At 41.9% G+C, this 23155-nt stretch overlaps 1 protein-coding gene across 1 annotated transcript in view; it reads right to left on the bottom strand.

The window, feature by feature from the left end:
* Nucleotides 1-23155, bottom strand: part of STAB2 (stabilin 2) — a 73948-nt gene that overhangs the window by 34201 nt on the left and 16592 nt on the right. Inside the window, exons 10-30 of the mRNA XM_056514336.1 lie at nt 22917-23050; nt 21365-21447; nt 20622-20771; nt 19222-19365; nt 18370-18432; nt 18157-18276; nt 17504-17557; nt 16732-16812; nt 15645-15794; nt 10432-10518; nt 9808-9919; nt 8442-8622; nt 7345-7438; nt 6993-7151; nt 6501-6596; nt 5687-5782; nt 4658-4705; nt 1771-1907; nt 1295-1409; nt 351-428; nt 111-203 (exon numbers count right to left, since the gene is read on the bottom strand). Coding sequence (XP_056370311.1) covers nt 111-203; nt 351-428; nt 1295-1409; nt 1771-1907; nt 4658-4705; nt 5687-5782; nt 6501-6596; nt 6993-7151; nt 7345-7438; nt 8442-8622; nt 9808-9919; nt 10432-10518; nt 15645-15794; nt 16732-16812; nt 17504-17557; nt 18157-18276; nt 18370-18432; nt 19222-19365; nt 20622-20771; nt 21365-21447; nt 22917-23050 — 2275 coding nt within the window. The remainder of the gene's footprint in view (nt 1-110; nt 204-350; nt 429-1294; nt 1410-1770; nt 1908-4657; nt 4706-5686; nt 5783-6500; nt 6597-6992; nt 7152-7344; nt 7439-8441; nt 8623-9807; nt 9920-10431; nt 10519-15644; nt 15795-16731; nt 16813-17503; nt 17558-18156; nt 18277-18369; nt 18433-19221; nt 19366-20621; nt 20772-21364; nt 21448-22916; nt 23051-23155) is intronic.

Below are 23155 nucleotides of genomic sequence, written 5' to 3'. Positions count from 1 at the left end.
TGAAAAAACAATCAGAATGACCACTGAAACTCTGTACTAGTCTGAAACACAAACAAAGCAGAGAGCTTCCTTTGTGCTGAAAACCCTGTGAGCGTGATGTGAAAGCTTACAATGATGTAGCCCCTGAAAATGGAGTAGTCGGGCATTTGCTCCAGGCGGTCCAGCAGCCTCGGCATGGCAGCGCTGCGGAGTGGGGTCAGGACCTGCAAGGGAGCAGAAATCTCTCATCACCTGCCAGGATCAGCTGCAGGACACAATGCTGCTCTGTGCACAGTTTTTTCCACGGGAGGTTAATAGTTTTGCACTGCTTGTGGTGCAGAGGAGCAAATCCTCATCAATGCATTGCATACCTTATCAATAACGTGAATGACCCCGTTTGTGGATGCGATGTCACTGGCCACAAAGTGAGCGCCCTGCAGGGTTGTGGTCTGGAAAAGAGAGAGGAGAGGGGGTTTGTGCTCTCATTGCAGGGGTGCTGTTTGTTGTTTCCCAGCAGCTCCACTGTGGACTTCCACACCTTCCCAAATGCTTGCCCAGGGCTGCACCATGGCACCACTGGCAGAGCCCTGGGCTTGCTTGCACTGGTTACCTGGGCTTAGATGCACTTGCTCCAGCACAGGGCAGGCTGAGCTCTGAGCTGATACACACCCCCCCAGTTCTGTGCAGCTTTGAAAGACCCTGTTCATAACTTTGCCTTTGGAGCATTGAGGTGAGGGGCACTTCCCACTCCCTTAATGGGAATGAAGTGCTTAAATGTGACTTGTGTATTTCCAGGAAATCCTCCTCAGAACATGGAATTTACCTAATAAAAAGGCTAAGGGGGAAAAGCTGTAACTTATTTACCATTAAAGATACTCTCAGGTGGTTTAGGACTATCAAGTTGCATATATGGAGATGTGTGTTATCACTGCTTCCTTCTACCTTCCCAGTTCCCTAAACTAAGTTATTTGGTTTCCTTGATGCACTTTGTCTTAATTTAGCTCACGCAGGCAGCTCCAGGCAAGGACTGCCCTTCGGCTGGGTTACAAGACTGTCCAGTGTTTGCAGCAGCTACTGGGACATTAGAAATAAATAATATTGTGACAAATTTCAGTGATGTGAATTGGTGAAGAAAAACAGGCTAATGTTTCTCCCAATATAATTGAACTATGCCTTTAATTTTATCACATGTATTTTTGAAAAATACATGATGTCTGTATGCTTTTGTAATACAAGAAAATCAATGTCGAAAATCAATGTCAGTGATGGGTAGGGTTTGGTGTATGATACCACAGTGGTTTGCAGGTCATCTCACCCCATTTTCTTTAGACAAGTGTAGGAATTTGCTCTGTAGCGATGTTGGCAGCATGTCAGAGGATGATAAATTCTGGAAATCAGCAAAGCTGTAAGCTCCTGTCAGCACATGATACCTAAAAGAAATTAGATTTGAATGTTTTTTATTTTTTCCCTCTTTTTCTTTCTCTTATTTCAGATAAACAAGCTTACTGTGTCTAAAACTGTGGTTTTAAGTAGGAATTGCTTCTATAACACCTTATTCAGCCATTTTTTGATCTTAGTTTGACCTTTAAACATTTCTGACATAATATAAATAATGTCTTTTTTCCCAGTGGCCTTGCTACAGAGATTTATACCTCTGGAACTAGAAGGGGACTCCTATGCTCTTCCTTTAAAATCAAAATACCTGTCTTTCCCTAGTGGCTTCAAACCAAAGGCTTGTTTAGCATAAAAACAATTAATTTAAAGAGTCAAACCCCCAAACCATTAACATACTTAAGGAGAGTTGGAATGTTACTTTCTGACATCCAAAAGGCTTTCTCATCTTCATCCATGTTTTCAATTGCTTGCAGAGAAGGCACAAGGACAGTTAGGTTTGGGGTGGTGGACAACACTGAGTTTATCTTGGCCTCCTGCATGAAAATAAAGAGGGTAAAATAATTCATTCTAAGGATGGTCTATAAATAGTAGCTGGTGACATTTTAAGCAGGGTGGAGTATGTGACGTGCTTTGTGACCAGCCTGGAAAGGAAAAGACTATTATACTGAGCAGTGACTTGAACAATTGCACTTAGAGCTGTACAAAAATGGTAAACGAGTGTCTATTTTTTAAGAATAGATTGCCAGCATTTAAAGGGCAGAAATAATGTTCAGGTCAGAATTGTTTTTATTATGACATACATAACTTGACCTCCACAAAAGTTAGCCTGTCTCATAGGTTTTGTATTATGCACTTGAATGTTTAAAAAAAAAAAAGTGGTGATGAATGGAGGTGTTAAATGCTAGTGGTTGCTGATAATTTCGACTAACTTGCTCTTACAGAGCACTCCATGCTGTTTAATGGATAGAAGGACTATAAACCATGATATAAGAAACTCCCATGACACAATGTTCCCATTTGGAGGAAGTCTGTTTAACATGGCTGGGATTTTCTCCAAGATGTCCAAGAGTTATCTCTGCCCATTAGCACTGAAGTGGAGCTTGCTGCTGACAGCCTCTAATTTTAGATGGGGATTGTGAGATCTGTAGCAGGCATGAATTAATTAATCTTCCATGTTTTTATCTACCTTAAGGATGGAAAAAGTTTCCATCAGAGAGGATTTTTCCAGTTGGTGGATTTATTTTTTTTAGAGTAAAAAATGGCAAGCTAAATATTTACACGTGATCTTGCTGATGATGAGGTTCTCTAAGCTTTTCACAGGCTCCATAACTTGCCATTTTTGATACTGCAAAACTTGAGGAGCAATTTGAGCTTGGGTTCAACCTTTTTGCAGCTGGTTGCTGCCTGGAAGCTGGCTTGTATTGCATAGTCCTTCATTATCCATATTGGGTTTTAAGTCAAGAAGGGAATCAGCTCCCTTAAATAGCTGAGATTTTGTCCTTGTTAAGATCATCTTTCTTTCTACCCATCATCCCTATCACCTTCCAAATATTTAAATATAGAAAGAGCAACAAACTTCCCCTTCTCATCCTTCCTGACCAGCAAGAAAAATATTTGGTTATGAAAAGTGGTAAACATCACATTCCTGCTCAAGCACAAAGTTAAAAATCCACAGATGACTATGCCTCCCTATTTTGCTCATGTTTGTAGTTACCAGTGTTTATTCTAAGTGATAGCATTTCTCTGAAGTGTAGCAGAAATTTCCACATCTCTGTTTCAGTACAGAATCTTCCCTCTGTTTTGTTCCCTCATTATCTAAAGAGCACATTAGCAGGTGAACAGCATTTCCTACTGTGCTAATTTCTTTAAATTCTTTAGTTTCTCTATACAGTGTCCAGTGCCTCAATCTGAGCTCAGGGCCAGGCAGACAACTGAACTTGAATTAGCCACGCTGAGCTCTCTTAAGAAGCTCCCTGAGGTGTTCCTTGCAATTATGTACTTTAATGATCCCAAGCCATCTAACTTTGAAAAGTCTTAAAGCAACTAATGTGCTGTGACCTCTACTTTTGATGCTATTCATTAACACATCACTGTCCTTTTTTGTTCACCATGTATTTGCTGTACACTTCCTACTTTTAGGTTTTAAGCTCTTTGTGGGAGCAACTGGTTTTAATCTTAATTGATACAGTTCCAGTCACTAATATTATTGCTGCTCCAGTAATAAATGGGAGCCTGTGAAAATAGAAAGTAGATTTTGACAGCCAGTGTATCCAGAACTTTTGGGTTTAAAACCTAATTTGGTGTCACTTCCATAATCTGGAGCCTAAAAAGCTAATCTCCTTCCTCATTAAGGTTGTTCAGCCTGGAGAAGACTCCAGGGAGACCTTTTGTGGCCTTTCAGTACTTAAAGAGAGCTTGTTAGAAAGATGGGGCAAACTTTTTAGCAGTACCTTTTGCAAAAGAATAAGGGATAAAGGTTCTAAACTGAAAAAGGGTAGAAGAAAGATTTATTTATTTATTTACTTACTTACTTACTTATTTTTGCCATGAGGCTGATGAAAGAAGTTGCTCAGGGAGGTGGTGGATGACCTATCCCTGGAGACATTCAGGGTCTGACTGGCCAGGACTCTGAGCAACCTGATCCAGTTGAAGATGTCCCCGGTGATGGCAGTGAGATTGGACTAGATGACCTCTAAAGGTCCTGTTCTACTCAAACCATTCTATGATTCTATTTCCTGCACCTCAGTCAGGCCTGCACAGAATGAGTGACTGAGTTTTTTCCTGCTCTCTTGCTGTGGCAGCAGCATACATTGGCATTTCCTGCTATGGGGCACAGTGAAAATGGGGAAGATAAGGCATTGCCTCCCCTTTCCACTTGTCATTTTATGGAGTGAGAGAAGTTGAAAGGAGACACCTGGGGTCGTGTTGAGTCTCTGCTTGGCCCTGCTGCTGCTCATCTGGACTGCAGTGTGTTTTCATGCAGAGCTAGTCACAGGTTATGCAGCTCCCTGCCTCAGAGTGCAGGCTTGGAACCAGCTCTGCTTGGAGAGCTTCCTTACTCACTGAATTTGGGTTCAGAAGTTGTTTTTAGACAGAAGTAGGGAACCAGATGATCAACCCCTCTACAACTGGTGGGAAAGGCACCCTGATGTCTCTCCAGATCTTCATCTTCCTCTCTCTGATGAAAATATTGCTGTGAGGTTCCCATTTCTAAACTCTACAAGGCTCATGCATTTCTGCGAACTTGAACATACTACAGAAATTAACCACAAAGTGTACTTACATTAACCCATTGGTTAAAAGCAGCTGCTTCTGACAGAGTGGATAGCTCCTGGTTAGAAAGAAGAGAGATCAGTGAGTTTGTAAGCTGTAATTAGCCGTACAAAGGTGCTCTTGACTGTGGTGCAACACGCTGTCTGGCCTGGCTGATGTGACATGGAGGAGGAAGTTTTCACTATGTGTGAAAAGGGATGGCATTAATGTTTCTTTTTAAATACTGGTGCTGTCTGGTACTGGGAATGGTGAGTTACTAATTCTTGAAAATCAGGCCATGGATTGCTTAGGTGTATCTGACCTTGGTCTGTATTGTGTACTGACCCCAGGCTAAGCATTAATTTCCTGTGATTTTAAACTTAATTCTTCTCTTAACTCCATGCAAAATTGATTGAAATTTATGTTGTTTTAGCTGGTATTTGTACATCTTACACATCACCCATCCCTTATTCTGCTTACTTAGAGCAGGGGTAGATGATATAAGCAGGGGTGGCAGATAGTACTGAGAGCCATGTAAGATTATTGTCCAGAGCTGAGGCTGAGGACACTTTCATTTTTCCTGTACCGTTAAATGCATATTTACTTCACCAATTGACTTGTTTTGGCTTTATCTGCCTGTGCGTCAGCACAGTTTGTTTCAACATGATAAATTGATAATTTCTACTGAGAGAGACTGCAGGGCAGAACTTCAGAAGAGTTGACTGCTTAGTGCTCCCAGCTGGGAGGTGAGTGCTTAGCACTTCTGCAAGTCTGGATTCTGGGATTGGTGTTTTTCAATTTGTTTTCAGTTTCAAATTTTCTATTTGTTTGAAGCCAGAAATATGCTCTGCTCCCTTAGGCCCCTTTCCAAACCACATTTTTAAACACAACAGATAGTTTATGAATCAGGCAAGTGTTCCCACTGGAAGATTCTTTGCAGAGATCACTGGTGGGCATCACATTTTCCTGGCTGTTTGCAAATGCTCTGCTGTTCTCTCAGGTGAGGATGCAGGGTGAGAGCTGTGCACAGGTGCCCAGAGGCAGTGAGCCCATTGCTTACGTCTGCAGCGTTTCCGTAGCACATCCGACCGTCCCCCTCGTAGCCCGTGGGGCACACACACTGCCAGCCACGAGAAGACTCAAACTCACAAGTTGCCTTCAAACCAGAAAGAGAGAGTTTGTCAGATACTCAAGAGACCACTCCAGCAAGGATGGCCTGTGAAGCCTCTTACTAGGACCTGTTTATATACAAGCATAAACTTACAAAGGAGCTTTTTACCATTTTCCATGGGTGTTCTCTTCCTGCAGAACACACTTCATTGGCCCAGGGCACTAACTCCCTCCCCTACCCACCATGCTCTAGGAATCTAAACCCTTGCTCCATCTTTTCTTGTTTCCTCCCTGCAAGTTTGGGGCCCTCTTCTTTCACCTGACTATGGCAGATCCATCCTCTGGTCCCCAGTGCTTCTCACCTCAGCTCTGTCCCTGTGCCCTACCTGAGGCTGGGACTACAGGGCACAGCAGAGTACATGCAGCTACTGATAAAACTGATAGATGCCTGGGGAGAGATGCTTGACTTGGCAAATATCCCAACAGGATATTGGGTCCAAGTTGTAATTGCTGGTAGAAAAACAGCATTTGTTTATTCCAGGCTTGAGATAATCCTTCCGTACTGGCAGATTTGGGAGCAGCAGTAGTCTGTCCTCATCTCATTTACCATGCTGATGTGGTTCACACAGTTTTTGGTGCTTGTATAACTGCTTTCTCAAAAAGAAATTGCAGGCTTGAAATGGCAAAAAATTCTATGGTGTGCGCAGGAGGCGAGGTGTGATATGTATCTGAACACTTTGTTCAGGGAATGATTAATTACTCACCAGATGATGGCATTTTCCATCTTGTTCCAGGCATGAGTTTATGGGTGTGCATTCAATTCCATTCCCCTGAAATCCATCCTTACACTTACAGTCATTCTGTCGTTTCAATAAAACACAGCAGTTCATTAAAATGATTAAAATAGTGTGCATATTCTAGACATGGTGAATTAATTTCTCTGTGTTTCTGTAGCTTAGCATTGACTTCAGTGGAATGACACTGACTAATATCTGCAGAAGACCTTTATACCTGACATCTACTAATATACTTTTTAAAAAAGTGTTTGCTGCCAGAGCACCACCACACAGAAAGGAGGGAGCACTGAGACTGGAATTTAAGGAGACTGTTTTGGGCAGAGAGCACCATGTGGAAATAACATTGTGGCTGTGAGGGAGAGGAGGCTTTGGGGAAGAAAACAGGGTAGGAAGGCCAAGCTCTGGCAGAGCAGTGGCTGAGGACATGCACTGAGGGTGACACTGAATGCAAGGACCTACCTGACCTGGCCCGACATAGATGCAGGTGGCATTCTGGTGGCACTGTGCTGTGGAGGGCAGCAGGCAGTTGTTGATGGCTGAGCAGTCCCTTCCATCACCGGTCCATCCTGCCTGGCAAACACACCTGTGCTCCCATGGGCCTGTCTGAACACACTCAGCCTAGGGGGAGATGCAGAGACAGCCATGCAGGACTCCTGGGGGACATCCAGCTTTAGCCATAAGGCTTGTCTAAGCTCTGTAGTGGTATGTGGGGAAAGAACCTGGAACTCCACTGAAAACTGTGACTTTTCTGCAGAAGTTTCTGGCCAAAACTTCCTCTTTGCTTACCTTTTTCTGTAGGAAAAGCACTTACATTGATATTGCAGCCATCAGGGTTTAAAACAGCACAAGGATCAACTTTGCTGCAGCTCAGGCCATCTCCCTCATAGCCAGGTTTGCAAACACAGCTGCAGAGAAAGAGGAGGGAGGTGACACACGTGACAGGACAGCTCTAAAGTAAAGTGATTGTTTTCCACTGCAACCTGCTATTTATAGGCAGCTTAAAATCAGTAACCTTGGATTTGTGATGCAAGTAGCTCAAGTGTGTACATTATGGTTTTTTTTCCAAAATGTTGACTGGGGTAATTGAGTAAAATTAAGGATCCATTCTCTGTATTCGAGATGGGGAGCGAAATGAATTCTGAGCTGATGTTATCATTGCAAAGCTGAGCTAACAGCTCCAAAATATTTATGGGCTAGCTGTTCTCTCTTTCAATGACACAGAAATGGTTCTCTCCCTGAAATGTGTGCAAGACAATGAGCCCCCCTGTTCCCCTGGGTCTCTCCCCAGGATTAATCCATATTGGAGGGATTTACTTCAGCACTTAGGTTCTGCAGCATCCCCCACTGTGCTTTGTTGTGACTCATTGAGGATACCCTGCAGCAAGAGGCAAACTTGCTGCATGTGAAGGTGAGCTTGAGGCAAGTGCAGGGCAGCTGAAGCAGTAACAGAGTTTTGTGGCCAGTCGTGGCAGGACTGGGGAACCTGTGCTGAAGTCTGTGGTGCTGTGGTGTGCAAAATTTAGCTGAGCTGACCAGATTGAGATAAGTATCCTCAAACTGTCAAGAATTTAATTCTTTTTCAGCAAGGCTTAAACTCTTAAATCACTAAGGGGTGGTTAGAAACAAGAGCTTAAAAGCCTCTGTAGATGTTGGTAAGAAGGGAGGCTTTTAATCAAGGATTAGATCTGTATACAACTATCTTTCAGTGATAAGGAACAGGGTATTGAGAACTCCTAATTATCATCTTGCAGCTCAAGGCTGATGTGCTGCATGATTATGCTTACTTGGTGCATAGCAGGATTGCAGTGGCTGCTGCCTGTGCACTGCTGCCAGGGACTGTTCTGGTCAGGCAAACAGGAAAGAGCTGCAGCGCAGTGAATATTAATTGGGTGCAAGGTACTGACTCACCTCACTGTGCCATCGCTAAGCTGACAGTCTGCATGTGCATGGCAGAGCTGTAGGGAGGGCTCACAGGGAACAACCTGCTTCTCACAGAGCTTCCCTGTGTATCCAGTTCTGCAGGAGCCAGGAAGACAGGTCCCATTGCTGTCTATTCGGTTATCACACTTCCCATAAATGCAGAGGCACTCTACCAGAGATAAATTACAATGTGCAACTCCATAGTGGAAAAAGACATTTATATTTATGTAGCATTTCTTATAAATCAGCTCTTCCTATTTTTTTCCAAAAATCTAAACTTTTGTATTTTTTAATCTCACTCTGATGAGGGACTTGTTTGTTAATCATAGCCATTTTCAGGTGTGTTTCATGAGTAACTATTTAAAACCTGTTGTGTTTTTATACCACTCTTATCAATGAATTTCAAAGTGCTTCAGAGAAGTAGGAACAAAATGCTATGTCCTAGGCTATTAAAGTTATTCATTGCCCGACTTTTGCTGTGCTTTCAGTGACAGGGTAAGCCTTTAAACATTGAGCCCACAGATCCAACAGATTGCAGAGTGCTGGGTACACAGAGCATCAGCACAGACCTACCAGCACTTTGCTAGGACTGGGTGGATTAGTGCTGCTGGAGGCACAGCAATGTGCCCAAAGGACACACCAGGAGAGCTTTGTGCATTCCAAAGAAGTGCCAGTGGTGACTAGTAAAGCAAACTCTTACTACTTTAGTGGGACTGGAACTACTTAGGAACTGCTACCATTCCCTATGGAATTTGTGTCTCAGCTTTTGTCCATGTACCTCTGACCCTTCAAGTGAGCTGTGCTTCATCAATGGCAGGCTGTTTCATAACAAAAAAATGGTTTTGTAGATGAGGAACATATGCATGTTTGATCAAATGCATTATGGTTTGACTCAGTAGGATTAAATGTCAGTGCAGAACTATAAGCTATAAAATAGATCAGAAATTATTCAGTAAGGATAGTTAAGTGGCCTAAACACAATCTGTTTATAGATCTAGCTGTTCTTAGATTACATGTGCTTGTCATTGCAGGCAGAATCTGTTCTGTTGTGGGCAATAGCAGATGGGAACAGAACAGCAAAGATTTTCTTTTCAATTACTTGTGTGAGGGATACAGAAATCAAAAGAACAATACATTAGTATAAAACAAGCTATTCCCCCTGCAAGAAGTCATTTAGAGTACTTACACTGACCCTGGCCTTATGATGTGTCCTTTTGAAACAGGAAATGAAAATACCCCAGGAGCATCTCGCTCATCCTCCACAGGGACTGTTTAGGAAGCAGTTAACTCCTACCTGAACATCTCAAAAGAACTAGCCCATGCTCTTGTGCTGAGGCAGTACAGCTGCACTTACCTCTGTCACACTGAGGTCCGTATTTGCCGGGGTCTGAACAGAACTGGCAGCTCAAGCCCTGAAATGCCTCAGAGCAAACACAAGTCCCATTTCCATCCAGGCCATCCATACACTGATATGGAAAGGAGGTGATTGTTATGTATGAATTCAAACAAGTCTTTACCCTAGAAAAGAGACTATATGCTTGTCCATTTTTGTGGCTCTGATAGACTCTCAGGAGGAATCCCAGCTTTGCTGAAAAGGCTGCTTGAAAGAAAAACTTCCTTTCTGCTTTTTCTTTGCTGCTATATATTCTACCATTCTTGGCAGTTTTAATGTGAGAATAGTGAGCTGGGTCATTACACTGTGCTGTGTAAATTAAAAGCATGAGAATGGGCCACTCCGCCTTGCCTGTGTGCTGTGTTGGAACCCTAGAAATCTGCAATTTGGGCATCTGAGAGGTGACAGATTTGTTTTCCCTCCCACCTATAACTGAACCTGAAATTCAGTGCCATCACTGGACACAGATGAAGGGGGTGACTTGTGGAGCCCAACATTCCTGTTTTGCAAAAATGCTCTGGGGACTTTTGGGACACAGCTCATCCTTCGTCCTGGAGTGCTGGATGCTGCTGGATCTATGCTTACCTGCCCTTTTCCGGAGCAGGGCTTGGAGAAACCTCCTGGACACGGTCTGCACTCAGGGCCAAAGAAGCCTTTACAACACTTTGGCTCCTGCAAAATAAAGAAAATATCCTCTTTTTTAGTGCTTTAGGGCAGAGGCAGTCCATAAAGACCAAATCTTTATTGTTTTTGGCCCTCAGGGATAACTGTTTCTGAAAAGCCTCGTGTTGAACCAGAACCATCTCTGGAACGGCCTCATTAGAAACCAGTAGAGGTGTTGACAATTCAGTAAGGGGATGCACAGACCACCAGATATTGCCCTTGTTCTTATCAGACTCAGTGTTAGAAATCCCCATCCTGTCCTCACTTATGACCATGCCAGTGGTTATCTGCTCATGTTTTGTGCAGTCTCATATTTGCCAGTAGGAGTACAGTGGAATTAGGATGCAGGCAGTGTCCTTGGAATCTGAGATCAGGAACCCCAGAGTTTCACCCCAGGGAGATGCTGTGACAGCCAGACATGCTGCTTTCATCTTCCTCCTTCCCCTCTGCACCAGGGTGGAATTTTGCCACCATGCAGCTCTAAATGGCCTTTTCAGTCATATCTGTTGTTTTATTTGTGAAATGGCTTCTTGATCCATTTATTTATAAAGAGAAAGTGCATTAGAAAAGACTCATTTTCATGTGTGATTCCAGAGAACTAAGAACTTAAAAGCTTACAGTTTTTAGACTTATCTGCCTGTCACTAAGTGGTGCTCATGAAGTTGAGAGGCCTGATTGGGAGCCCCAGAAGCCAGAAGGTTGTAAGTACTTCTCAGGGGCTAGTGACTTCTGCAAGAACTAGACTTCCTAGGCAGTAGTTGGGGTGTGGTTCTCATGAGTCTTTCATTGTTTTCCAATATCATGGGAAGTCCTGGGACAGGAGTGGCTGGGACCAGGAGAGGATGAGTTGTCCTGTTCTTCATGGGTGAAGCTGTATGGGAAAATGAGTACAGCTGGGCTTGGAGCCTTATGTAAAAATTCCTGCCTGGCAGAGTATGAGTGTTGTCAATAACATATTACAGCTAACCTAGATTTCCCCTGATATTTAGCTCTGAGATGTAAACAAGCTCCTCTCTGTCTGGTGTTGAAGTACATGGAAACTACATGGACATATCCAAATATCTCTCAACTCCAAAAGGAAAGTTCACCATGAATAAGACAGTATTTTTGAAAACTTTTACATACATTTCATTATAAGGAGCTGTAATTCCATAGCTTTGCTGTTGTATTGCAGGCTCTAATACAACAATTTTTTGAAAGGCTGGGTGTTCAATAATGCACCTCTGTTTTGAGAAAGGCTGGAACATGCACAAAAGCGAAGCATTAGTATTTCTAAGCCACGTAGAGTTCTGTGGTACAGTCTTAATATCACAGAATAATTTACCTGGAGAACAGAAAACACCTTGCTGGTATTGCATTTTAAAATTCTATTAAATTATGCATTTTTTACTATATGAACTTACTTTTCATTGTTTCTGACTACTGATTTACAGGACTACTATCAGTGAATTTTTATAAAATGGGGAATAACATTCCTGTGGTAGCTAGACTTTAATTTTGTATGTGGAGAAATATGCAGCTAAATTTGCATCTCTTAGACACAAAGCAGATGGGAGAACTCCAATCCTTCATGAACCTGTGTCTGCAGACTGTTACTTCAGGGAGGATGCTTAATCAAAAGGAAACTTTTAACAGATGCGAGGTCTATTTTAAACATATTCAGTTTATTAACTCTCAAAGCATTGTCATAGTGATTCTCATTTCTCATATCTCTCCTCTGCTGAAATAGGACTTGCTTCACCTGAGAAACAAGTAAGAACTTCTATGAAGTATACAGGAAATTTTGCAACCCAAAAAAAAATAAAAAAAAAAAAGAAGCTGAAATTATCAGATGATTCAGTCATTGCCAAAAGGAGATGAAAGTACCATCTATATTTGTATTTTTATGCAGTCTCCTGTATATATATGTGGTTCTTTTGCTCTCTATGTTGGCAGAGCAGTAACCAAAATATGGGCATCCCTTCTCCCTGTGCCTTTTGTACAAGTGGTGAGTCGGTTGGGAAGTGTCACTTAGGATGGGCTGTGGATCCTGGGGACAGGGAGCCAGTGAATACTGTAAACAACCTGCACACACACCCTAGATGGAAACAATAGGGATAGGGATTTGAAAAGGCATTATACCAGCTGCTTAGATGCATGCTTAGAGATGGTGTACCCTGTAAATTTTAAGTTTATAAGTCATTTATAATGTCTTATAAAACAGCATGAATCTGGAACCAAAGGGCAGCACCAGGGCTATATCTTCTGCCTCTGATTTTTGAAGAATGGTTGATCATTTCCTCCTTCTCCTTTCTTTCTCCATTTTTCCTTCCCTCACTCCCTTCTTTTAATGAAGATGGAGCTTCCTCAACAGAAGAAAACAAGGACATGAACATACAGATGTCCTTAACTTGGTATAATGAGTTAACTAATATTCTCTAAGAGTCTAGTGAGGTCTACACATTCAACTTCCATGAGAATATTTTACTTCTTCCTGGAAAACCACAGATTAGTTGAGTCTAGAATGCAGGCACTGTGAACAGAAATTTGTCCTGTGTGTAGATGGCAAAGAGAAAAATATTCTTTGCTTCCATATCGTAGATCCTGTACTCCATTATTATCCAGTGGTATATAGATATTTTTTTGCCTTCACCCTTTGGTTGCTTTTCCTGACTAGCTAATTTATCATCATGTGGTGGTGACAGAGGCTGGCAATTACTTTGCTGGGGAGATATAAACTCCATTGGCAGTTTTAAAGGTGAATTCTCTACAAGTTCTACATGCAATAACTTCAGAGAGGTTGACCTTTCAGAGTGTGGATATGGAGTTTGTCAAAACTATTGTCCTTGTGACTATCAGGGTCTTATTTTTCAATCAAGTTAGCATAAATCCTAGAGCCAGCATCCAAGGTGTTACGTGACTCTGTTTTGTAGCCATTGAACAGGAGACCATAAACCTGAATTATGGCACTTCTCCCACAGATTTATCACTGGAGCTGTGGGGGAAGAATCAAGTACTGGTTTAGATTTAGTAGTCCTTCATATTGTACAGGACTTAAAAGAATAAAGAACCAGACTTACAAAAGCATTTGTGCAGCAAATAGCTGAGGCACCAATACCACTACTATGTTTTAAAGGTCTGTGGGTCAGAGATATATATTTTGGCAAGTACATTTAGACATTATAAAAGCTCTTTTACAAGCTGCATAGTCATGTCTGAAGCTGACATAGTGTCTTGCCTTTGTGTTTCTGAAAATTCTTGTAAATGTGTCTTTGTCCCTTTAGAACATAAAAAATCTGGGTGATTGTTGTGGGCAATGTTTCCCTCTGTTGGTGTTGCTCTCCTTGCTGCTCAGTGCCACTTGGTGTTACCTACTCAGTGCCTTTCTCCCCCTGGAATGGTCCCAGCTACGTGTACCTGCTCCCTCCTTTCCTGAGGGTGTGAGTCTGGTCTCTGTCTTCTGCCATGCCCCAGTGGAGGACAGAGAAAACTGTCCACACCTCCAGGCAAGGTCAGATCTGCCTGTTTTCAGTAGTAGGTTGATACAGTGTCTTTACACTGAAGTCACTGGAGCACAAATCTGTATTCCCATCAAACCTGCTACAGGGTGATGATCTCTGGGAGAAGGTGGAGCAGGGGTCAGCTGCTCCTTCAGTGCTCCAATCACCCCTTGTCAGAGATCATCAAAACTGGCCATGGTCCACACATCAGGCAGGCACTGAGGACCTGCTGTCCATTCTGTGCTCTTTGTTACATTAAGAATAAGCCCTGCTGGCTTTTAGTTAGGCTCAGGTGCAGCTTTCAGCATTTGGGTTTGGTTACATGGATAAGTATGCACTAGCCTAAAGGTTTCATCTTTAGGGATGCAAAATTCTCAGAAGTGTGTAGATCTACTAGTTCCTACAAGTTTTTGTGTCTTTTAATTCTTTAAATATAAGTAGCATTTATTTGGTGGTGTTACTCCTGTTTTCTGAGTATAATGGAAATCTCAGTGCAGAGTAAAAACTACAAAAGCCATTGTGTTTTCCTGGCTAGCAGTGCTCTGCTTAAATCTTGGAACACATAAGTATATTTTTAACTATGCATGAAGCTTTCAAGGTTGACAGAAGCGCCTAACTGAAATTTGAGGAATAATTTTTGTGTCTGAGATGTTTGTTTTGTCTTTAAATAATTTTTTGTCTGTTGCTTTAGGATAGATTGTTGGACATAATTTTTAGGTAGGCTTTTGGTAAGGAATTCAGATTACTGGAGTGTTCTGGGTATGGATTGCTTTTTGCATCAGAGGTTGCTTCTTGGAGCTCTGCCTGGTTTATGATTATATTGCACATACAGCACTTTGTAGTTACTGCCAGAGAAAACACTGCCAGTGTTTTTTTCATTACATTTTGATGCTGTCCAGCTCTGCTGGGAACCTCTTTGCAGGCTGTGGTTCTGGACTGTTGTAAGCTAAGACATTAAAAGTTTTCCTTTTGTACCGGAACTGTTACTGGCCCAGATGTGGCTTGAACATGGTCCAGGGGCAGCTCACTGGAGCTGTGCTTCCTCCAAGTGAAAAGCTTGGTCTGACATCCAGCCCTCTTACCAGAAATAGCATCTGAATGTTACCAAGAAAAGGTCTGTACTGTGTTACTTAAGTGAGCAAGGTTTGTCAAAATCCACCCTTTTAAATTGGAACAGTTTTGTTTCTGGAGCAAAGCAGGGCTAGGGGAAATTGTGGCTGCCGAAAATAACATATTTCCAATATATAAATATAAAATAGTGTTAAAATAATAACTTGCTGTTTCCTTTCCATGCATATTTAGTAGAAATGAAAATATGGATCTGGAGTAGTTTCCCTGAAAACAGGGAGTAGTTTTCCCTGAGAACATGGCAGTTGTAGATTCCTTATATACTTGTATGCACAGATGGGATTCAGGAACTGGAGAGACCAAGGGTATTTAAAGGGTTAATGCAACAACTAGATTTTTTAAAATGGTATAGGATGTGCTCATGTGAGTTCCCTGTTTGCAGTGCTGCTAGGCTGGTGGCCACTGATAAATTTATTTCCAAAAATAACTCTTCCAAATGGATGATGTCAGAGAAAGTTAGTGAAAAGAGGAAGCTGGAATGTTTTGTATGGAAGAGTTGGAGATACAGATTCATTGTGATTCTCTTACCTTTGTGACCTGACTTGTCTCGTCACACCAATGTGGTAGGATTGGAACAATTGTGGGTGGAATGAGAACGCCCTCAAGAGTATAAATGCGACCATTTTTTGCAACAATATCTGTTTCTTCCATTTTTTCTCCACTCACCAAGACTTGTCCCTATGAAACAATAAATTGTTATTAATAATAAAGTGTTTTAGCGCCTCAATTTCTGATGATTTAATTTTAAATGTTTAAATTTACTTTCTATTCATACTTTTTTGAAGTTGCTATCTAATTTTTATTATGCTTGTTTATGCAAGAAACTCACACATATTTTGTATCTTCTTGAATAGTGGTCTTCAACATAGGTATCTAAGGTTTTTCTATGAATCTGCCCTGTCAGCCTGTGGAACTGGTGGATAACAGTCTGGCCAAAATGAGACTACTGATGATTTCAGGCACTGATTTCAGTGGGTTTAAGCATGCCTTGGTATTCTCTCTGACAAAGGAGGGGGAAGTGAGAGAGAATCTGGGATCCATCCAAATTCACAGGAGAGAGGAAAAAAAAGTATTCTTTGGACATTTACTCCTGCAGCTGCTCTGCCCTTACAAGGAGTGTAGGTGCATCTCTACTCCAGAAGAGAAGGAAGCTAACCTAACAGATCAGTTTGGTTTAGCTCAAGTACGGCAAATTAACACTTTAAAAATGTTTTCACTAGGTACATCAGGATCAATGACTATAATGTTAAAGAGAGAAAAAGAATTTTTTTTGTGTGCACTGATAACTGTTTAAAATTACAAAAATATGTAACAGAATGATTTCAAATATTTTAAATAGATTTTTTTTTTTTTTAAATGAGGCAGAGCATGAATGAGGATCATTCCTGGACTGGATAATCATAAGGACAAAACCCCTGTAGGCTGTCCTTACATACCAATTGTTTGCTCTGCATATTTTATAATATTAATGCTAACAGTAGGTGGGAATGAGAAGCTGAAAATTCCTGCCTCATTATAGCAGCTAATGCCTCCCCTTATCCCTTTCTTTATTCCCCCTGCATGCCAAGTTGCCTGGACCAGAGCGAGCTGCTCACAGGTGAGGGCTGTGACTTACAGTGCTGGTCCTGTTGAAGTGAATGAACTGCTTTGCCATGGTCCTGATGTGTTCTATTGAGACAAGGCTGGCAACCTCTAGCTGAAATGAATATAGATTGGTTGAGAGAAGTGTAATATCATTACTCTTTTCAAATTCAGACAGATTTCACAAGAAAGACTTTCTTTGGTGTGAGAAAATTATTATCAATGTGGTCAGTGTTGCATTGACTAACCAGCTTGTGTAACAAAGCTAGTGCCATTAAATCATGACTGAGCTTGCTGCTTCCTGCATGTGACAACCTTATTGCTCAAAAGAGTATTAATTTTTCTTTCAATTATAGCAATCACTCTAATTGAAGCTAATGCTTGTCTCTAAAAATAGTCCTGTTTGCATCCACAGACCATTGTGGTGGTGGTTCCATGAAGGAAGGTACAGATGTTTCTCATGTTCCCTCTGATCCCACTCTGTGTGCTGGGAGTGACCACATCAGATGACATAAACAGAGCCTTTCATTAAGGATACAGTCACTTCTTTCTTTCCTTCCTTCCCCACAACAGAGACTGGGGTGGGGATGAACTTCCCCCCAGAAAAAGCAGGGGGCTTGCTTAGAGGATGAAAAAACCAGCTCTTTCTGAAAAACAGAAGACTGACTTTAGCAGAACAGGCTCAGAGATAGCTTGAATTCAATGGCATTAAGTCCTTTTCCTGCTACTTGTGCCTGCAGTCCTGACAATAGCCCTGGTGTGGTTCTTGCTCTTGCACCCTGGGCTGCCAGAGCAGCTGTGCTCACCTCGGTGTTGGAGACAATGTGATATCGGACCAGCTCCAGCAGCTTCCAGGAACCCTGCCAGTGCAGAAAAGAGGCTGGTTTAGCCCAAAACAAGCCTCAGAAAGCCGGTCTGGCTTGATGAGTGGGATGAGAACAGCATCACTGGCTGATGCACCAGAAACCTCTGGGTCAGTGTTGGTGCTCAGCTCGTGGCAGGCACCCTGGCATTCCATGCCCTCACCCCCACATGCAGTAGATCTGTCTCCCTCCCTGGCTTCTTATTTTATTTCCATGACATGCACATGTGCTGGGACAGGGGACAGGACACCAATATCCACCTCCTGGAACCCCATCCAGTGGGGCCCTTTGACTATTCCTACCAAGGGGGATGCATTTCAAGAGAGGCTTTGGGGCTGTGCCATGTGGCTGTCCAGGCTGTGATGCCTGGGCAAAAGCATAGGTTTGGGAGCCTGGTGTGGAGGAACATCATCTCTATATGTGATGGGAGACCCCAGACCTTCTTCCTCTCTAGCTGATGAATTGACCTTTAATAGTTAGAGATGGCTTTCAGCCTTGATCATAGGAGCTAATTTAGATGAACACTGAACAATGCATTTAAACATCTCCTGTCTATCTACTGTCTGAGAAAGATTTGCCTTATAGAAAGACTGTACCTCTTCAGAAAGCAGGTAATCCAGAACCTGAGCTTTCATGTTACTCAGAGCCTTGTTACTTGGAACAAATATTGTGTAAGGCTGGTTGTCCTGCTGTAAATCCATTCCTAGGCCAGTTTTCTGTTTTGGTTTAAAAATAAAAAGAGAAATTACATATTAATATTGAAGAACATCTGAGAGTAGCTTTATTTAATTGCTTTTCTGGATCCTTACCTCTATCAAAGATGTAAATTGGCTGTATCTTCCATTAGCTTGAAGTACTGACATTATGGTTTTCTGAAATAAGATAAAAGTAGGATTTGTTTCAGCTGGGAATGTGAAATAAACACCAGTTCTTATGAGACATTTCTTGACTTACTGTCATTTGGGTGGGGGGGCTTGTCACTTGTCATTACTTCATTTGGGGGAGGGCTGCTGATGCTTGGAAATGACTGAGATGCAGCACTTTTTTCCTGTTGCTATGCTGGCTTATAGTTAGATTTTGTCATTCTCCTGAAATACTAGGTGGTCACAGAAAACACAGCTGTGTGTGTATGGGGACAGGGTTTTTATCTCTTCATCCCCACTAAAAAAACGTATAGGAGTAAAATTTTTTGAAAAATGTAACATAAGGAAGAGAACTTTTAAGCAAGCATAATAAGCTGGGCACAAAAACTCCAAAGCATTTAAAATAACAATTTTTAAAAATATTAGCCTTTGAGGGGAGGAATTGAAACTTTGAATACAAATCTTGTCTGGTATCTGTACAGATGTCCCTCCTTTTAGTATATGATTCTGGCATTCAGTGAAATTCACTAATCATGATTGCCAATTATCCAAGGATCCACTCAGATGCAGTGAGAACATCCAAACCCTCCATGGTCCATCTTGGCACAAGGATGAATGTCTGCTTTCTGTGGAAACTGTGTCATTACCTTTCACTTTGAATATTGCTTCTGTGAGCTGATGTGCAATGGCTCAGTAGAGTTTGTTTAGTTTCTGTCAGTCATCCTCCTTCACATTCACTTAATGCGAAACCATTTTAAGAGAAAGTTTGACATTGCATGTATATAATTTATGGCTCACCTCTTTGCTGCTCTCAAATGTTGGCTCCACACTGTCCATGGCTTTGTCAATAATATGCAAAATTCCATTGGAAGCAATAATATCTCCCTGCAAAATTTTTCCTTTCCCCCTTCCTCCTTGGATTTGAATCCTTAATTGATTATCCTGAAAGAAGCCAGCAATGGATAGTGAATTCTTTATTACAAAATGACAGCGACACACAGGTTTAATGTGCTCTAACACCCCCTCCTGTTGCCAACACCTGAGCAATTTAAATCTGGGGAGGCTAAAGATTGCTTCCAATGCTTATCATGGAAATGGAAAAAATTATTTTGTATCTGGACCATGATCCTTCAGAATCTTTCAGGACAGCAAAATTCAGAAGAGAAACAAAGACAGATCCTGAGGGGAATTCAGTGAACTTGAAAGTGTTCTAATATTCTGCTAGTAATAAAAATCTGCCAGGAAATGATTTAAAATATTATTCTACTAGAAAGGTCAGCTTCTATAATCTTATGGGACTCCAACCCATTTCCTTATATTCTCTGTATGTTTAAAACAACAAAATGTTGCTGATTCTGCACTGTACTGAAGCCTTCAGGAAGCAAACAGGGCTCAGACAGCAAGGATATTTTCCTGCTACAAATGGAGTGTGTACTCACTGAACATACAAAATAGATAAATACTGCAAAACATGACTTCAGCCTCCACACAGGCCCAATACATCAAGAGACACACAAAGAACCAAGAACAGTAATTCCAGATTACAAAATCTAGTGTATCATCCATAGAGAATGAGTTTTTTAAACGATGAGATGTTTACTGACATTGGATAATCTGTGCTAATGATGAACTTTACTGGGTATTTTTCATGGTTAATTGCCACGTGCTCTCTCTCTGCTGGAGGTTTCCATTTGCTGCATCATTCCAAGGCTGCTGATGCTCAGTGGGAGGTGGGACCTGCAGCTCAGTCAGTGCTTGCTCCATGTGAGCAGTATTTACAGATTTCCAGTATAAACTCTGGGCTTTTGTCTTCCCCTGCTGCCTCTTAATTAACCTGGGCTCTCTTAACACTCCCCTGCCCCCCCAGCTCTGTTGGTCATCCCTGCAGATTTAAGGTAACTTCATTTTTGCAAACATTTTAGACAGTCTGTGTTAGTCTGCCAAGTCACTCAGTGCTGATACATGTATAAAAGTAACTTTTTTTTCCTGGTTTTAGTGGGAACTTTGGTGACAGTGAGATTTAAAGTTTGACTTGAACTCCTTGTTCATGAACTCATTGTTCACATGGCCACAGCTGTGGTTTTTCATAAGCCTTAGTTATCTTCACCCTGAGCTTCCCTGCAGAAAGAGCTTTCCTACTCCTTGTGGAGGGAACAGAGAACACTATTCTTGCCGTGAGAAGCTAAAAGGCCACTTACCTTTTCTCCCTTTGACATCTCTCCTGCCTTGCCAGTCAGAGTATATATTGCATCAGCATTATTCAAGCTACTGGTGTTCAGTTGACCTGCTATAATATGGAGTTTAACAAAGTACTGGGCTTTCTGTTTATTTTTCAGAAGATCCTTTATCTAGAAAAGCAGAAGAAGAGACGTTTATTTCAATGCAGGATTCATCTAAAATAAATAATGGTAAATGCTTTTTTGTTCTCTTCAGTTGTTACATTCTGAAATGACACATATTACTCTGAAGCAAGGTGATGGACTCTGAAAAAAGTGCAGACCTCTCTTGGTTTCAGTTCAGCTCACATTGTACCTTTATGTCCCTGCATGAGCAGTAGGTGCCTCCAGAACTGTCCTGATGTCAGTGGAAGGTGTTACTTACATGTCAATGTTGGTTTTTTATCCCCCTTATATAAAAGGTGACCTGGAGGTCTCATTGCTGACAATTCAGATCTTATTTCAACTCCTTTCTCAACTGAGTGAAAAGACTTTGAGCATAGTCATGTTAACACAATCCAAAACTTACTTGAGTGTTCTATCCTAATTCACCAAATTATATTGTTTTTCTTCCAAGTGGAAAAAATGTGGCCCCTAGATTTAAATGGGACCAGAAGTCTGCTAGAGCAAATTATCTGTATCTGCTGAATCAAAACACAACACAGACAAGATTTCTGCAGAAGCCAAATCCCCCTGATGTGAAACCTTTTCTCTTGTTTACTTACATTTGTACCTTTGAGTCCCTTGTTTGTTGGTACAAGCACAGTAAATGGTCCCAGAGTGCTCAGCTGCCATTCATAGGTATTTTCTTATGAGAAGAAGGAATAAAAAAAGGTTTAAAATCCTATTGAAAAGCTTGTTTGACAAAGGGACTGTGCAAAGCTGTGAGGGGAGAATGGTCAATAATACTATCTGATTATTAAATACTAATTTAAAATTCTAAAGCCCAAGTCATTAAAAGATGAAAGACAGATGGAATGTGAAATCCAGGTGCTGGTGCATATTTGACACAAAATGAGGCAAAACATTCAGGATGCTTCTGGCAGCCTGGATTCTGTGGCATGCAGACCAGAGCAAGGACTCAAACCCAGCTGTTTATTTGGAGGTGTGTCCTTACAGGGAGACAGCCTTCTGCTTTAAATCAGTTCAGTCTCTGTGGGGTGAGAAATATGCTGCTGATAACCTGCTGGTACTGCAAATATCAGCAAACACATGACTGGTAATCAAAACTGATGCACTGAAAGTTAATTAGAATTCGTTTACTACCCAGAGGCTATTTCTGTATCCAAGACAGCAGCATGAGAGACCACTGGTTCTGCAGCTGAAGGGTGAAATATTTCTGATATTCAGCTTTTTCTAGAGGTGTAAAACCAGAACTGAAAAAAATCTTTACAGTTGTTACAGGTGTATTGTACAGAGAATGTATCTCAGAATTAGTATGCTGTCCTACAAAACATCTATTCATTGTGGAGTGAACATACTGTGAGATAACCTGTGTGTTTAATGTGTCTTTGTAGCTTCTGGCTGGCAGACCATGTGGCACATTTATGTCTAAAACTTAACCAAAGAACATAAAATCTGGCTTGTTGTTAACTCAGCATGCTGGGCACTTTTCAGGCACATGAGGAGAAATGCATAAACTGGAACTGAGCTCTCAGTGCTGAGGCAATGGATGTTGATCTTCAGTGCTGAGTGTGAAAGTAACTGCCAGGTTTTGACCTTGGCCAGATATGGAGGCTTCTTATTCTGTTCTGTTCATGGTCTTTATTTTAATTTCTGGGACTGAGCAAATTACATTAAACAGAAGGAATTTTTTCTCCCTTGTTTACAAGTTTAAGCCAAAGATCCAACCCAATTCTAGCAGCAGTTTTTCATAGCTCAAATTTTTGGCCATAGAGAAGATGATGAAGGCTGTTAGGTTGTTCAGTTCACAAGATAACGGGGAATGCCAGTGTTTTTGATGGACTAGTGTGTGTCATTCTAGGCCAAATCTCATTTGTGGGGTGATCCCACCTGTGGGGCAAAACCCACTGGTGATATCAAATGATGTGTGAGGGGTTGTAGAAACAGGTTTAGCACTTCTGCCTGGGAGGTCTTGCAGGCTGCACTCGTGGTGTGAGGAGCAGAGCAGCTGTGCAGGGTCTGAGGACATTGCAGTGAGTGGCACGTGTGCTGTGCCATGCTCTGGGACACTTTCCTGTAGCAGGGCTGTGGGGGGAGACAGGGCAGGAGCAGCCCCCTGGCAGAAGCTGGCTGTGCTGGTGTGTGGTTACTCACCCATGAGCATGAGGCTGGAAGTCAGCTTGCCCTGCCACTGTCCTCCCACTTGTGCATTCAGCTCCTGGAGGCGCTCCATGATGTTCCCATAGCACACAAACCCATTCCCCACGGAGCCCCCCTGGCACGTGCACCTGTGGAGGGATTGGGATTTCAGCTGTGGCTCTCAATAAACTGGCTCCAGCTGTTACCTGCTGCTGCTCTGAAGGCATTTTCAGGGAGCACCCATGCATTGTAGT

The sequence above is a fragment of the Oenanthe melanoleuca genome, chromosome 1A (assembly GCF_029582105.1).
Source record: "Oenanthe melanoleuca isolate GR-GAL-2019-014 chromosome 1A, OMel1.0, whole genome shotgun sequence".
Taxonomy (NCBI): Eukaryota; Metazoa; Chordata; class Aves; order Passeriformes; family Muscicapidae; genus Oenanthe; species Oenanthe melanoleuca.
The sequence above is the reverse complement of the archived record's forward strand: the minus strand, read 5'-3'. Positions and strand labels throughout refer to the sequence as shown.